We start from the raw sequence: 12,297 nt of genomic DNA, 5'->3' as shown, positions 1-12,297 counted from the left end.
TATCTAATTAAAAACCGGTTGTGCCTGTAACACTGAAAAAGCTAGCGACATACTATAACTATGTCACTTGATGTAATACTAATTGATGGCAAAAGTTTTATACTAAAAGCACTAATAATTCATCGGTTATCATCTATACCAATCACTATTTTTTTTCCATCGATGATAACATAGTAGGACTTTTTTATCAACTTAAGAATATATTTTTACAGATAATCCTAACAGGAGCCCCGTGCGATGCACGGGCTTTCCAACTAGTATATATATAAAGTTAAAAAAAAAGAAATTTAACCAAAAAAAAAAGGAAGAAGTTTGAGTTGCTGAAAAACAGGAGCGATAAAGGAAGGCTGCAAAAACTGGACATCGAAAGTTTCTTCCTCACGTTCACTGGTATACATCTTCTCTTCCTGGATTTTATTACAGGTATTCTCTCCCTCTTTCTTCATCTTACTCTATATGTTTCTCTTGGTTATTTAATGAATTTACAATTAGCTTCCTTATATGATTCAATTAACTTATTTCATGAATTTACAATTAGTACTTAATTTGATTGATTCATCGGATTCATTATATGCTGAGGTCAAATAGGCTAAATCATCTTCAGAATCGGTAGCAACGTTGCGTCACTCGGTTTTCAGGTCCAGATTTTGTATTAATTAGCTATATCATCAATTCAATTTTTTTTTTTTTTTTTAGGAAGGCAATGACGGGTAGGAAACAGAATATGAACAGTTATTGTGCAAGTAAGGGATTCTTGCGTTCATGTTGCGCAGATAGGCTTACCAGTTTACCAAATGAATTATTGGGTCGAATTTTGTCTCTGCTTCCAACTAAGGATGTTGCTGCTACACAAGTATTGTGCAAAAGGATGAGACCCTCTTTATCATGGATCACAAGTGTAGACTTAGTTTACTCCCCTGCATCTCTTTGCGCAAAATGCCCTATTCAAGATGAGCGCTTCCCTCTTTTTAAATCATTTGTCATCTATGTATTGCACAAATTACATCACTCTCAGCAGTCTCTTACCGGTTTTAGACTTCGTTTGGGCGGGGACAAAAACATACCCTTTCTTACTCTGGAGCATCATTGTAATAATGCTTGTTTCCCTGATGTGGAACCTGCCCGTCTTCATGCATGGATCTCTTACCCGTTGGCCCATTGCGGTCTCAGGGAGCTTGATCTTTCCTTACTTGTAAGAAACCCTAATGATTCTAAGCTCCCTCCAAGTCTTTTTGCTTGCCAATCTTTAGAGGTGTTGAAGCTTGATTTCAATCTTGAAATCGATGATTGTGCTCATATACCGCGCATTTGTCTGCCTAATTTGAAACTCTTATGCCTTCATTCCTTTGTTTTTAATGAGGATGACTTTGTTAATAGGCTAGTTTCAAGCTGTCCTGCCCTTGAAGACCTTTCTATAACTTATTGTTCATGGAAGAAGTCGGATCATTTGACCATTTCTTCTCATTCTCTTCAGAGACTTGTCTTGAATAATTTCAAATGTGATGAAGAGAAAAACAGCGAGCTTGTAGTTATTGACACCCCTAATTTGCAATACTTTGACTATTTTGATAACTTATCATTTCGCTACTCTGTAAATGTGAAAGCTCTTGTCGAAGCTTGCATCTATATTAGGCATTTGTTGCAACTTGGTACTTTTGAGACTGCTTTCCTGTGCCAGCTTGACCTCCTCAGATCATTATCTGATGTTCAGCATTTATCTCTGTTCGGAATGTCTGCTGAGGTTGGTCTTAATTCTTTTTTTCATTTTTGTATGTTTTATATGGAGTATAAAAACCTAAATTGACTATTTCTCTTCTCATTTGACTTTGTATAAATAATCCATATATATGTGGTATGTCGCCAATATTTCTATCTTTTCAGGGTTTTTTTTGATAACTACTACCTTTATACTACACTGTTTTAAGAACTACTATCAAGATAATTTTCGTGTAAAAACTACTATCTGTAAATTTGATTTTTCTTAAAAACACTATCAAATCTCATCCAAACCCAATAAAACACAATCTCAGCCATTTATTTTTGAATTTCCAACTTAAGTTGTAACTTTTATCCCTTTAATACTACCAATACTACGGTTTGCCAATCATTTTGGGGCAAAATCACATTAACCTAGTTTCATCTAATTTACTTATTTAACATAATCAAGGTATATAAGTTGCTTAAACTTCATCCAATTAACTAGTTTAAGGGATAAAATTTACAACTTAAGATTTAATTCAAAAATAAATGGCTGAAATTGTGTTTTATTGGGTTTGGATGAAATTTGGTAGTGTTTTTAAAAACAATCAAACATACAGGTAGTAGTTTTTAAACGAAAATTATTTTGATAGTAGTTCTTAAAACAGTGTAGTAGAAAGGTAGTAGTTATAAAAAAAAACCATCTTTTTATGTGGGTAAACATTGTAAGTTTTGCCTGATCACTACTTTTTCCTTTTTTTTAATGAAGATCATGGCTTTTGTTGGTGAGTTAAAGTATCAGCTTCCTATATTTCATAATCTAAGAACTCTAGAGCTGGGCCCATGGGGATTCTTTGACTCGAGATGGGATAGTGTGCTGTTGTTGATTCTTCATCGTTCGCCATTGTTAGAAGCACTTGTTTTTCCGGAGGTTAGTTTGTTTCTTCTCTCTCTCTCTCTATATATATATATATATATATATAGAATTAGGATCACATGAGTCCACCCTATCTTTTTGAGTCCGTGAGTCCATAATACAATATCACACATTATGCTACACAATATCACAACTTACAGCTTCACACGTTATATACTAAACAATATCACAGAAAAAAAAAATTTTTGAAAAAAAAAAATTCGAAAAAAAAATCGTGATATTGTTTTGTAATACAATATCACACGTTATACTAAACAATATCACAGCTTACATAAAAAAAAAAAAAAATTCGAAAAAAAAAATTTGAAAAAAAAAATCCTGATATTGTTTTGTAATACAATATCACACGTTATACTAAACAATATCACGGCTACATAAAAAAAAAAAAAAACCTTTTTCGAAAAAAAAAAATCAAAAAAAAAATTGAAAAAAAAATTTCGAAAAAAAAAAAATTGAAAAAAAATCGTGATATTATTTTGTATAGTGCGTGATATTGTTTTATGGACTCATGGACTCAAATATTTAGGTGGACTCACCGGATCTTGCCTCTATATATCATAATGAGAACCTTGAGAACTCTATCTTACAAAATTTTAAAAATATTTGGATTTGGCGTAGAATTTTATGGCTAGATAAAATATTTCTTATTTGAAAAATTATAAGTATTTGACGGAAATCAAGGCGAAATACATTTTAGTAATTTTCATATACCTAGTAATCATTTCATGTTGGTATTCGTTTTTATGCATCTAGTATTCGTTTTCATGCATCTAGAGCATGTTTTATTGTACCATTGAATTTTTGTACATGAAGTAATATCTATTTTTAATATAAATGAATAATCTTGTTTAGTTGCGCCAAATATTGTGGATTTCCATATTTCCAATGGAGCCAAAGATTCATTAGTCTTTGGTTTTGGATTATGATGGAATAAAGCAAAATGGCTCACTAAAGTGGTTGCGCTTCTTTCTCTTGTGAAGTAGTAGTCTTTCGATGCGGTTCTCGACGCAATTTTCATCTTGGGTCATTCGGAAACAACCTCTTTGTGTTGCTAGCACAAGGGTAAGGCTGCCTACATCCGACCCCTTTACCCCGCAATTTGCGGGAGCCATTGAGGCACTGGGGTAATGTTATAGTTGCACCAAATATTGTGCTCGAATAAACTAAACTAATGGTAAATGTTTCATCTAAACTTTCGAAATTGGTGACATTCAGTGAGAGTTCTCATGGTTCTCAACTTCTCATTATGTTAGTGGTTCTCACATATTCGGGATAAACTTGGGGTTCCGGGGGTGTTATACAATAGCAAATAGTTAGGGACTTGGTGAGGACCTCTTAATATTTGCTGATTGCGGATCCCATAAAACAACACACTTTATTCAATACAATAGCAAAGGTTCTTCTTCGATGAAATAGCACAAAAAAAACACCCTTGGAACCCAATCCGGCCGGTGCCGCCGGTGGGGGCCAACCGCGTCGGCCTGGCAACCGGCCTTGCCCACCCTTCCCCTTCCTTGGCTATGTGGCGTAATCTAGGCCCATCACTTATGGATCCAACGGCTGAGATAGGACCACAATCCTTAAAAATACAGTATGTTCTCATATGATCCCATTTATATATAGTATACTGGTTCTTACCATGGATATAAGTGTAGAACTTGACAAAAACATTGCATACTTCAGATTGTTGTTGGATCAACCCCGATCCGAGAAAAATCTTAAAAGGGAGGAAACATTGTCTAATTGTAAAATGTTCTGTTCTTTGCAGGGTCTTTTTGACCGTATCCATGTTCGTCCTTCCTCTATCGAAGTGGAGACAGCTGCTTTGGAAGCGGAGTGTTGGAGAAGTGCTGCAACAATACCTTCATGTTGTTTGACTCATCTCAAACGAATTGAATTTGGCCGTTGCTTTGGAACTGACCGAGAACTAAATGTGATCAAATTTCTTTTGCGGGCGGTGTCAGTTTTAAAGGATTTGGTTATATCACTCACATGCATGTCAAAAGATCTTACTGAAGACCAATCTAGTGCTCCTAATTTAGAACAGTTTGAGCTCACACTTAAAGAGTTGCCGAGGGCCTCAAACTCTTGTTTTATTACGGTGCAGCGTCATATTTAATCTAGTTAAATTCTATGTTGTACTCCAAAGTTTTTCGGGTTTTTATAGTAGTTGCTCTTTCATTGACACGTTTTAGAACTTTTTGCTACAACTTTTCCATATACCCTTAATCCCTTATTGTAATGAACAAAGAATATCAAATCCTCTTTTTTTTCTCTCTTAAAGTTAATCAAACCTCCATCAAATTAGGTCAATCTTTGTATCTAATTAAAAAGATGTAAACAGTCTATGTAATTATAGTGTCTAATTCTCCTAAATATGTTTCACATTGATAATCGAGTTGACAAATGTACTTCTATAATTAAGCATATTGGTGAATTATTAAAGGCATTATGTTTTGATACAAGTCTGCAACGCAATTAAACAAGTGACAACATTTCAAAGGTACTTCACATTTATCACCCAAATGAGTTCGTTCATAAGCAGAACAGTTAGGACTGTATTTGTTGGGAAATCAGCGCGCGTAACGGAAGCAACTAATCGACAATTAAACTGTAAAAGTAAATAAATGTAAGCAATATTAAGATGAGACGATATTTTAGGGTCAAACCCAGGGCAAAATCTTCCAAAATCAGAAGTAAAACCCACTAGCCAAATCGACTAGAATCCACTATAATAATATAGCACCAGTACAACGTAACCGTCGAATTAATACCAATTTGAAACCCACAATAATATAAGATAACAATCTCTAGCCCTCCATTAATATTAGTCAATGCCACTGATATCACCCTAGAGTAACCTCTTAAATTATTGTATTATAACACCCTTTATACTGCCTCTCACCCTCAAACCCGACTTGCTATTTTCTATCAAGCTAAGTCACCTTGTTTGATTACATTTTGTGAGATATTTTTACCAAAGGATTTGTCATCCTTTATATAGCCATGTGAAATTGACCTTACAGTTTACAACCATAAATTACTTCACGTTACCAACACATGAATTAAAACAAATTCATTTGTTTTTCCAGTTCCATTACTTAATGTTAAACAAATGATCAATTAATATTTCATTTAACATCACACAATGTTACATGTACTAAATTAATACATGTAACACTTCCCATTAAATCTTGTGTTGGATGTTACTCAACAGTATTATGGTGTAAGGTTATATGGTATACTACTGATTTCCCCTAACTTTTTGCTGCTCGTCATCTTTTTTCAGGTTGTGGTTGTGTCGAGCAAAGGGTGGGAGTCTGAGACGTTCGACGATGGTGGCCTAAGGTGGTCCGCTGATCTAATTTGAATGAGTGCAGGGAGGCAAGGGAAGGAGCTGGAGTGGGGAGTGCCGGACAAGCTAATGGAGGCGAGGAAAATAGTGGTTGGCCGCGGCAAGCATAGGCGAGGAAGGACGGTGGCATGGTGGGGGTAGAATTCAAAAAGAGAATTGAATAGAGAAAACAAAATGGAAAATTTAGAAGTTGTAAAGAAAAAGGTAAAATTGTCATTTATGTCCATGATTGAGAATTATATCCATGGATGAGCCTAACTGCTTTTTATATTATAGCCTTCTTTTTTATATTCTATATTGTATCCATAAACTTCTTACTTATTGTAGATACCCGTATCTTTCGATATTGGAATTTATAGAGAACCCGTCAACCACCCGATGATGATAGGACACATGTATTCTCAAATGACGTGCTCGTGATACGGATATGTCACATGGATGTCAAGCAAGTTTACGTCGACGGTTTCTGTTAATTTAAATAGTTATTTAAATGACATTTTAAATGTTTTGAAATAAATAGTTATTTATTTCTGCATTTTGGTTTTGAAAATTTATGAAATAAAAGTTTTTATTTCATTTATTTAAGATTTGATGGTTTTTGAAATAAATGTAATTTATTTCATTCGATTTGAATTTAATTCAAGTTGCGAGCTTTTATTTACGATTTATCGTTATAAATTGTTTTTAAAAGTTTTGATTTGGATTTTTGATTATTGGTTTAAAAAATCAAAGTATTTTTGGATTTTGATTTTTGGTTAAAAAAATCAAAGGATGAGTTTTTGTGATGGTTTTTATTTATCGTTTTATTTAATCGAAGTATCGAGTTTTTAAAGCGGGTTTAAACCCGTTTTTTTATGCGAATTGTGAAGCAATTTTGATACGGTTTTGGGCCAAGTTTTGGCACGAATTTCAAGGCACGTTAGAGCCCAATCCTTTCCCCTCCAACCCAGGTTCAAATCCCACCAAGCTCGTCCCAAATTCTTTCCTTTCGCACACCCAAAACCAAGTCCAATGCAACCCGTTGCCAATCCCGTATACTTTGTTTTGGCAACCCAAAACCCGCACCAAAAACCCATGTTATACCACATAGCCACGTCCTAGCCTTGCCCCAACCATAGCCCATTAACCCAACCTAGCCAACTATGATTTGAGCCCCAACGAGCCCAAACAAAGCTGACTCGTAACCCTTTGCGTGCTTTGTTTTTCGAGCTCTTTTGGAGCTCGTTTCTTGCGATTCAAGCACACAAACTGACACTCCTCTCCTTGCCCATCAATAAAAATATCTCCCATATCTCCTATACTTCCATTGCCAGCGAAAAAGATAGAGAAAATCATTCCAAAATTATAGAGAAAGATCGTTTCCTAAACCGAACCAAAGCTACTTTCCTATTCTCAAAAAACTCAAAACCCTACGTATCTAAGCCTTCCTACATAAAAACCTGATATAGATAAAACTAGGTCGCTAAAATACTAGAATTAACTACCAAATTAACAATTTATAGCCTAAACTTTGACTCTACTAACTTTCAATAAAAACAATAGTAAAGCGGAAGTAAATGGTCGAACCCAAGAGAAGGGGTTAAGACTAAAGACTTGAAATGTAAACTATTGACAATTAAGTAGGTCTCTACTTACTAATTAAGGTCCTAATGACAATATTAACTTAACAAAAGCAATAATCACAAACAATGGATATTAACAAAGGTCAACAAGTAGGGAACATATATGGAAAGGGATTGGTTTTGAGAAACAAACATGGAAATAAGAGTAGAAATTGGAAATCTTCCTATTGAGACAATTCCACAAACAACTAGTATGCAAGATTCAATATAAAGGGAAAACTTGATGTAATTCTCTCTTAGTAACCCAACAATGATGATGCTTGACTCTTTTATTCCTCTCTTACAATTTTCTACCCAATACTATCATCTCAAGATATTGATACATGTAAATTAAACCATCTACAAATATCCTTCAAACTTAAGCAACAATTCATTAAACCATGAAAGGAGACTAAGCATGAGCATAAAGAATTTAACCAAGAGATGAAGCTAGGATCAATTCCTCATAAGATTAAACCATACAAATGAGTAAAAGACATGAACTTTTCTATTTGTTGCATGAATCCTTTAAACCAAATCAACAAACAACAAACTTGCTTCAACAATCCCAACTAAATTAAACCATTTCATTAGGATTTGCACTAATTAAGCAAATAACATGCAAGGATGGCCAACCCAAACATTCATCTACTCAACATAAGAAATAAAGAACAAGAAAAGAACATTAGATAAATTAAGAGAGGTTTAAGAGTCTTACAATCACCAAAGTTGGATACTTTGATTAAATTACATCAAGAATGGAAAGATTAGCCTCCCATAGTCTTCATAAAACCCAAAAACAAAGAAAGATTACAACTTGAAATGGAAAATAGTCTTCTTAATTACTACAAGATTAACCCTAAAAATGAGATTAAAAGAGATGATATGATGGTAGGTGATAATCCCAAGTCTTCAAACTCTCGGGTATTTATAGGCCTTCACGAAAACCTAGAAAGATTTCCACTTAACAAGCCCACGAAGAAGATTAGAAAAACCCGTAAAGCGAGGATGCGCGGTGCGCGCAGTGCGCAAGCACTTTATTCATGCTGCGCATTTTGGCGCACCTGCGCACCCTGTTTGCGCAGGCTGCGCACAGTCTCGCAAATCTGAACTTCTTTTTCCCACAAGCTAAACCTCTACAATAGCCTTCATTTCTTCTAGTCTTCATTCTTACTTCTCCCAATTGATTTCCGGGTTACAAGTGATCCTTTTGTGCTTTGCCTTGACCTTTGAAAGGTGCTTTAAAGCCACTCGGGTTCCATGCATAAGGATTGAGTGCCCGACCGAGTAAAAATGCACAAGTTACCACCATATCACCGATTGCCAATTGTTAGGAAAAGTGTACCAAAAGACCCATATTAAAAGACACGAGGGTGATAAAATCGCCCTCTTAGACCGACACAATACGTGACTATCAAACTCCCCCACACTTAGACTTTTGCTAGTCCCGAGCAAAACCCGAAACAAGCAACCATGAAGTCTACAAGAGAGCGTAGGAGAGTATGACCACTCTTCCCTTTCCTCTTCCTTCTTATGTCTCCCTCAAAACACAACCACCAATTAAAAAGAAAAGACATGACTCAAAGTTTCACAAACTCTCTTCCCTCACTCCCCCTCCTTATTACTCCCTCTTACAAAGACACAACATACCACCAACTACGACTCATTACTCAACTCCACCCTTCTTATATCACCAACAAGAGATGGCCACTCTCACCTTATCCCAAGGTGTAAGCAAAGTGGCCTAAGCAACTCCTAAAACTTCCTAATTCACCACTTATATCACCCCCTTATTACTCCAAGCAAGGTATGATCATGCTACTTGGTTGGCCACACTCCGAAATAAATCAACAACCAAAGTAGCCAAAGCAACAATCCACCGATTTGGGACAAGTTTTGTGACTCAAAAAGAAATTAAATCCTATTCTAGCCTCTTTCCAAGACCCTCCTTATCACTCCCTTCTTATCCCTCCATCTTTTTGGTGTTACAATTTTTCAATTTTTCAATTTTTTTGGTGAAAATCCCTCATTTTGCCTAAGGTGCCCTTTCGGGTTTTCACCTTAGCTTTTCCTTTCCTCTCATGGTGGCTCGCAACTCATTTCTTCATTTTACCCGGAATGCCCTTTCGGGTTTTCATCCCGTCCTCGGCCACCTTCCCAATCTTGCCTAGGCGCCCACCCTTGTGGGTTTTCACCTAGCCGGGATTTTTTTTTTTTTTTTTTTTTTTTTTTTTTGCATTTGAAAGACAATATACATATGTTACAATTCTCACTCCCCCACACTTAAATTTCACATTGTCCTCAATGTGAGGGAGTGCCAACTTCTTCAAGAATTTAGTTGGAGGGGCCCGAGCCTTCGCCTTGCTCGTGTGCCCCTCGGTTCTTTCTTCTTCTCTCTCTTCTTTCTCTTTCTTGTTGGGCCCTTATGTAGGCCTCATTCACTTGCGGTTCATCTATGGTGGGTTGATAGGTTGGGTCATTGGAGTGAATTGTCATGCCGAAAAGGCCTCGAATAAGGCCAAAAGAGTCTTCATGGGCTTTGGCGTCATAGTAGGAGTCGTCAAGGTATTGGTGGTGCCTTTCATTTTGCACCCCAAATTGTTGACTCACTTCTTCCCGCCACTTGTTTTGTTCTTGCCACATAGCTTGATTGTCCGCCCAAGCTTTGGCACATTGTTGTTGCCATGCAAGAGACTCCTCTTGCCTCTTGGCCATGTCTTCAAGAATTTTCTTTTGGGCCAATTCGGCCTCATCTCCCAACCGTCTATGCTCCTCAAAAGATTTTCGGAATTGATCATAACTCTCCAATCTTGGCGTTTGTTGTTGTTGCCAAGAATGGGAGCTCTCAACCCTCCCACTTATCGCTTCCAACGTCCCCCGGGTATCCTCAAAGTACTTAAACATTTGGTGTTGCCACGGTGGTAAAGGTGTACTTGAGGAACCCCCGGCCTCAAACATAGGAGTGTCTTGAGGCGATTGGTAGGTCGAAGGAATGTGCGGGGTCTCATGGTATCCCCTCTCAATATTCTCAATCTCTCTCTCTTTCATGTTGGGGACCTCGGGAGGTCTCAACGGCTCTTCTTTTCCTCATTCTTTGCGGCGGTGGGTTAGGGAGGTTGCCCTCCGGAGGACAAAAGAAATCTCGGGCTCGTGGTCCACTCGGGAGGGGGCCATTCAAAGGAAGCTTCATGTAAGTTACACCCCCCTCCCCCAACCAATTACAACTCCATGGAACCGTGTCCAAAGAGTGAATCATATGAGTTTCCACCAACCCCGCTTCATTGTAGAGGTGATTCCCCCACACATGAGGTTGCTCCTCCGGAATGTCCCCAACTAAACTAGCCACAAAAAGAGTGACCAAACCTCCACAATTGATACTTCCTTTCTTTTCACGTTGCTTAGTTGCACCCACCACAAAAAGCCTTGCCCAATCCGGCACTCCCTCCCCCTCGGGCAACATCGCCCACAAACACTCACGGACCCCATCATTGAGCTTGGTAGGCTCCCCCATCGTAAAGAAAAAGCATGAAATCATTCGGGTGAGAATCCGGATGGGGGGGTTTGTGATTGAGGCTATTTTGTCATTGTTTGTCCGGGGTGTTTTCCTTGTGAGCCCAAACCAAGAATCATCCAAGGCCGTACCCGTTAGGTTTATTGGGGAGGGTGGTTTGGTGATCCTCAAAATTTCCCTTACCCGCTCAAAGGTTATGGTGTGCCAAGTTTTGTTCAACCTAAAGTTCACCCTTTCATTCCCTCTTTCCCCCGTGATTTCGATGGTCGAGAGGAATTCTAAGGTGTAAGCGGAGTAGGTGCGAGGTTGAAGGTTAAGGTACCTCTCTAACCCCACCTTAGTGAGGAAGGCAAGGGTTTGGTCAAGGATTCCCATATCCCTCAAGGTTTCCGGGTGAAGGAATTTGGAAATTGGGAGGGGCTTACTCTCAAGGAACCTAAAGTAAGTCTTAATGTTGTTTGGTAACCCTTCATCCCCCTTAAAAGGTTTGGGTGGTGCACTTGGTGGAGGTTGGTTTGAGGCTTCCCCCTTCTTCTTAGACTTCCCTTTCCCAAGACCAAAAACCATCTTGTTCTTGTAGAAAAAATTTTCAAAAACAACCACTTAATACAACCAAAAATCTGAAAAATTTTCTAAGGGGCAATTCAACAAACACCTTATATGCACTAGCACCAAATTGTGTATCTAAGGTAATTTTGTTGAATATTTGCCTCCCCTAACAGAAAATGATTACCAACAATCCCCAAACAAGCAATTACAAGCAAGAAACAACTCAACTACTCAAACGAAAGTGAATTGAAAAAAATAAGACAAGGATAGTGAAGAAAGTTGTTATACCTCCCCGAAAAAATCCTCAATCTTGCTTGAATGTTGCATAAAAACCCCTTTAAAACCCAGAAATCCACCTGAACAAGCTTCAATTCAACCCGGAAAAATTCTAGGGTTAGGGAGATTTGGGGATTTTTGGCAGAAAATTGGAGATTTGATGGTGTTTTTGATGTCAAGGACGAATTTGGTGAAGAAATTGGTGATGAGAAGGAGGTTTGTTGTTGATATGGAGTGATTTTGGTAGGATTCTTAGTGAATGAGAGAAGGGGTTTGGTTTTGTCGACAAAAATAATGGAGTAAGTTATGAGGAGGAAGCACGGGCTAAGAGAAGAAAAGAATCGAGATAGCAGACCTGCGCAGGCTGCGC

General features: G+C 37.5%; 1 protein-coding gene across 1 annotated transcript; it reads left to right on the top strand.

The window, feature by feature from the left end:
• Window positions 1-258: 258 nt before the first annotated feature.
• On the top strand, window positions 259-4,906 carry LOC141647412 (F-box/LRR-repeat protein At4g14103-like). Its single transcript, XM_074455565.1, has 4 exons — window positions 259-423; window positions 697-1,741; window positions 2,468-2,629; window positions 4,404-4,906. Exons 2-4 carry the CDS (start codon window positions 704-706, stop codon window positions 4,752-4,754), a joined length of 1,551 nt encoding a protein of 516 aa, XP_074311666.1. The 5' UTR covers window positions 259-423; window positions 697-703; the 3' UTR covers window positions 4,755-4,906.
• Window positions 4,907-12,297: the final 7,391 nt, after the last annotated feature.

This window comes from Silene latifolia, chromosome 3 (genome assembly GCF_048544455.1).
Source record: "Silene latifolia isolate original U9 population chromosome 3, ASM4854445v1, whole genome shotgun sequence".
In the NCBI taxonomy this organism is placed as follows: domain Eukaryota; kingdom Viridiplantae; phylum Streptophyta; class Magnoliopsida; order Caryophyllales; family Caryophyllaceae; genus Silene; species Silene latifolia.
Note: the sequence above shows the minus strand (reverse complement) of the source record. Positions and strands in the feature narration are given on the sequence as shown.